Source organism: Hipposideros armiger, unplaced genomic scaffold (assembly GCF_001890085.2).
Source record: "Hipposideros armiger isolate ML-2016 unplaced genomic scaffold, ASM189008v1 scaffold_170, whole genome shotgun sequence".
Taxonomy (NCBI): domain Eukaryota; kingdom Metazoa; phylum Chordata; class Mammalia; order Chiroptera; family Hipposideridae; genus Hipposideros; species Hipposideros armiger.
Genome location: NW_017731520.1, coordinates 1645019 through 1649107, shown reverse-complemented (window position 1 = coordinate 1649107; position 4089 = coordinate 1645019). Strand labels below are relative to the sequence as shown.

General features: G+C 49.9%; 1 protein-coding gene across 1 annotated transcript; it reads left to right on the top strand.

The window, feature by feature from the left end:
* The first annotated feature begins 6 nt into the window (after positions 1–6).
* HEY1 (hes related family bHLH transcription factor with YRPW motif 1) lies at positions 7–3873 on the top strand. The gene is made up of 5 exons (XM_019651945.1): positions 7–294; positions 569–644; positions 788–871; positions 1141–1222; positions 2129–3873. The coding sequence occupies exons 1-5, from the start codon at positions 206–208 to the stop codon at positions 2710–2712; spliced, it is 915 nt and encodes a 304-aa protein (XP_019507490.1). The 5' UTR covers positions 7–205; the 3' UTR covers positions 2713–3873.
* The last annotated feature ends 216 nt before the right edge of the window (positions 3874–4089 follow it).

The following is a 4089-nucleotide window of genomic DNA, read 5'->3' as shown; positions in this document are numbered from 1 at the left end:
CCGCCCCCGCCACTCCCCCGCCCTCCCCAGGGCCCTGGGAAGGGGCGCAGCGTGGGAAAGGGATGGTTGAGTTTTAACCGGAGGCAGAGCGTGAGCCGGATCAGTGTGCGCGGAACGCGAGCAGCCGAGCGCCGAGTGTCGCCGCTGCTGTGAACTCCTCCCTGCCCGCCGTGTCGGCCCTCCCCGGAGCCCTCGCGCAGCCACCATGAAGCGAGCCCACCCCGAGTACAGCTCCTCGGACAGCGAGCTGGATGAGACCATCGAGGTGGAGAAGGAGAGTGCGGACGAGAACGGGTGAGTGGGCGGCTGCAGAGCGCAGCCGGAGCGGGAGGCGAGCGCGGGCCGTCCGCGGTGACAGCGGGCGAGGGCCCAGACGCGCCGGTGCCCTGCGCTGACCTCTGCGCATCCGGGGCCGGCCGCCGCCCGCGGTGAGGGACCCCCGAGGCGCTTTCAAGCCCAAGTTGCCAAAACAGCCTGAGTGCGGGGAGAGCCTGGGGGTGACCCCTCCTGCCACCTCCTCCTCCTTAACAGTGATTTCTGTTTTGTTTTGTTTTCCCCAATCATTCAGAAACTTGAGTTCAGCTCTTGGTTCCATGTCCCCAACTACGTCTTCACAGATCTTGGCCAGGAAAAGACGGAGAGGCGTGAGTCTTTTTACAGTGGTTTTTTTTTTTTTTTTTTTTTTTTTTTTTTTTTTTTAATTAACGGAAAGAACCACCTTTCTTCACTTTGGGATTTACAGCCGTAATGGAAATGTTCTCCTTTGTTTTTTGCCTGCTTTCTGCAGATCATTGAGAAACGTCGACGAGACCGGATCAATAACAGTTTGTCTGAGCTGAGGAGGCTGGTACCCAGTGCTTTTGAGAAGCAGGTAATGGAGAAAGTAGGTAGAACTGTCCACACCTGAATCCTTCCTCTCATTCATCTGAACCCCATCCGGGCCTTGGAAAATAATCATGTTGCTTCTGCCAAGGAGAGGAATTCATACACAGATGTCAACACATTTTGCGAAGACTAAAACACGTTTTGCTTTAGTCTGTACTGTTATGATGCACAAAGCACAAATATGCATGTAGATGTTAAGTTGTCCCCCAAGGGCATTTTGCTGCCAAATCAATCTTTCGCTGTTCCCTTCTCCAGGGATCTGCTAAGCTAGAAAAAGCCGAGATCCTGCAGATGACGGTGGATCACCTGAAAATGCTGCACACTGCAGGAGGGAAAGGTACATCTCACCAGTCGCCTGCGTGGGGCCCTGAGTGTTGGGGTGCAGGGAACCTCCGCAGGCCAGGATTGGTGCAGGCGCTGCCTTATTTTTACTGTGTGCTTTGGGGGTGGGGAGCGACCCAGTGTTGGTGTGTGCTGTGGCCTGTCAGTGCATTTTCAACTGCAAGTAGGTTTTTCTCCAGTGACATCATCACCCCAACCCCCTGCAAATTGAGCTAATGCACCTTCTTTTGGAAAATACTATGTGTGAGGTGCCCTAAAGTTGGGACAGCCCTGATTAAGAGCAGGTAGCTCTCACCACAGTTGTGTATTGCCATTTTGAGAATAAAGCTTTTTTTTAAAAAAATGTATATGGTCTTAATTTCATATACAGGATTATTATTATTATTTTTTAAATGAGCTGCCACATGACTTGAGGAAAGAAACCTGTTGTGGTTAAGCAGAGAAAACCCAACAAGGTGGGGGAATCGAGGTCTGTGTGCCTGTCTCCAGCCGGAAAATGCTCTCCTCAGGACCAAGTGCCTAAAAGCCCCATGACGATAACTTACATCTGTGTGTCTAATGAATTTCACTGCTCTGCGGTTTCTCTGCCCTTGATGTATTTTTTGTTGTTGTTGAGGGAAAACATTAAAAGAACGAACGTAGTTTCATCTGCTGGTAGGGTATAATTCCCATTTCTGCTCCGTGGCTTCTAATTGGGCTTTGAACTTGCATTAGCCAGCACATACTTCTGCTGATTAATGCCAAAATTTTGGTGAACTCCAAAATATTTGGACTTGCTGAAGAGCCCGTGAATGCCGTTTCTTAAGGACGTAGTTACTTGCCAGGAAGGGCTGCCTCTGGGGTCGAGGGCATGCGGGCAGCGAGCAGAGGTCAGAGGTTTTTCTTTTGTTCTTTGCCTCAGGCTACTTTGACGCGCACGCTCTGGCCATGGACTATCGGAGTTTGGGGTTCCGGGAATGCCTGGCGGAAGTCGCCCGTTACCTGAGCATCATTGAGGGACTAGATGCCTCCGACCCCCTCCGCGTTCGACTGGTGTCGCATCTTAACAACTACGCCTCCCAGCGGGAAGCGGCGAGCGGCGCGCACGCGGGCCTCGGACACGTTCCGTGGGGGAGCGCCTTCGGACACCACCCGCACGTCGCGCACCCGCTGCTGCTGCCCCAGAACGCCCACGGGAGCACGGGCTCGGCGGCCTCGCCCACGGACCCGCACCACCAGGGCAGGCTGGCCACCGCACATCCCGAGGCGCCCGCCCTGCGCGCGCCCCCTAGCGGCGGCCTCGGACCGGCGCTCCCGGTGGTCACCTCCGCTTCCAAACTGTCGCCGCCCCTGCTCTCCTCGGTGGCCTCCCTGTCGGCCTTCCCCTTCTCTTTCGGCTCCTTCCACTTGCTCTCTCCCAATGCACTGAGCCCTTCGGCTCCCACGCAGGCCGCAAACCTGGGCAAGCCCTATCGACCGTGGGGGACCGAGATTGGAGCTTTTTAAAGAACCGATGCTGTAGAATGAGGGGAGGGGAAAGCTTAAAACCCCAGCTGAGCTGGGCTGTTGCCAACATCACCTTAAAGTCGTCAGTAACATAAAAAGGAAAAAGGTACCATTTCAGATAAATTTTGTTGAGAGACTAAAGGTTTGTTGGTTTACTTTTTTTTAAATTTTTTTTAACGTCGTGTATTAGCAGTTTTTAAAAACTAGTTGTTAAATTTTGTTCCAAACATTAAACTGAAATAGTGAGTATAAACCAACACTTGGTGATAGGTTTGTACTGTGCCTAATTTACTTTGTATACCTGTCTAAGAATGATTCCATGTTTGCCTCCGAGTTTCCGGAATTCTAACATTTAGTATTTGGGGGCTGTTTTTCTCCTTGTATAGTTACAGTCTGTTTTTAGAATTAATTTTGCAAAGCACTATGCTCAATGTTAACATGATGCTACTGGTTAATACTTTGACAATGAAGGTGTTGTGTAAATATTCTTTTGTGGGGGGGGGAACTATATTGAATTTTATATTTCTGAACAAAGCGTTGACAAATCAGATGATTAGCTTTATCCAAGAAAGAGGACTAGTTAACTCTCTGCCTTCTGCAGCAGTGGGGTGAATGGACAAATTGTCGGGCCCGAGCCCATATGACCAATTGCTGTCCCCTGCCAGGACTCCCAGTTCAGGCTGAGTGAGGAGAGAGCACTTGTACCTTAGGTCTCCATTTGCAGTGGGCTGGGAGGAGAGTGGAGAGAATTGTGTAGAAGATGCCTGCACTTACCAGCCCCAAGCAATGCAATGCATTTTTAATCTCGCAGATCTCAAGTTCACAGATGTTAACACAGATTAGTGTGGGCAAGTGGTCAGTTGGCTGATTTCAGTGGAACCTGTTGAGAACACAGCCTAATCTTCCATCAGCCGTATTTTTCTTTTCACTGGAAATTTTTATGTTGTTTTTTCCTTTTTGGTGCATGGAAATGTGGCTGTGGAGATGTGTAGAATGGCTTTACTGACTTCTTTCTGGTTAATTTCATTGGATGTGGGCTATGAAAGCATCGCTTTACAGGTTTATCCCTTTAGCAGGTGTAGCTTAAACGACCTCCACTGAACCGGGTTTGACCTCCGCTGTACTGATGTGTTGTGACTAAATAAAAAAGAAGGAACAAACTATTCTGCTTACGTCTTACATACCTTGGCCTTTTTCTCTCTTGGCTAAGAAAAAATCAATTTTCTCTCGGTTTCATTTTGCCCGATCATCAGTTTTCTTCTGTTGAACAATTTCATTATTTGTGGAATTTTACACGGCGCAAATCTGTGCTATTGAATAAGGTGACTTCATTATAGGGCAGAGATTCGGCCTGACTCCCACAAGGGGACATAGCCC

Coding starts and splice junctions, on each gene's coding strand:
- HEY1 (XM_019651945.1), top strand. CDS start 206: ATGAAGCGAGCCCACCCCGAGTACAGCTCCTCGGACAGCGAGCTGGAT. Junction 872..1,140: donor CCAGTGCTTTTGAGAAGCAG/GTAATGGAGAAA, acceptor TCCCTTCTCCAG/GGATCTGCTAAGCTAGAAAA. Junction 1,223..2,128: donor GCACACTGCAGGAGGGAAAG/GTACATCTCACC, acceptor TCTTTGCCTCAG/GCTACTTTGACGCGCACGCT.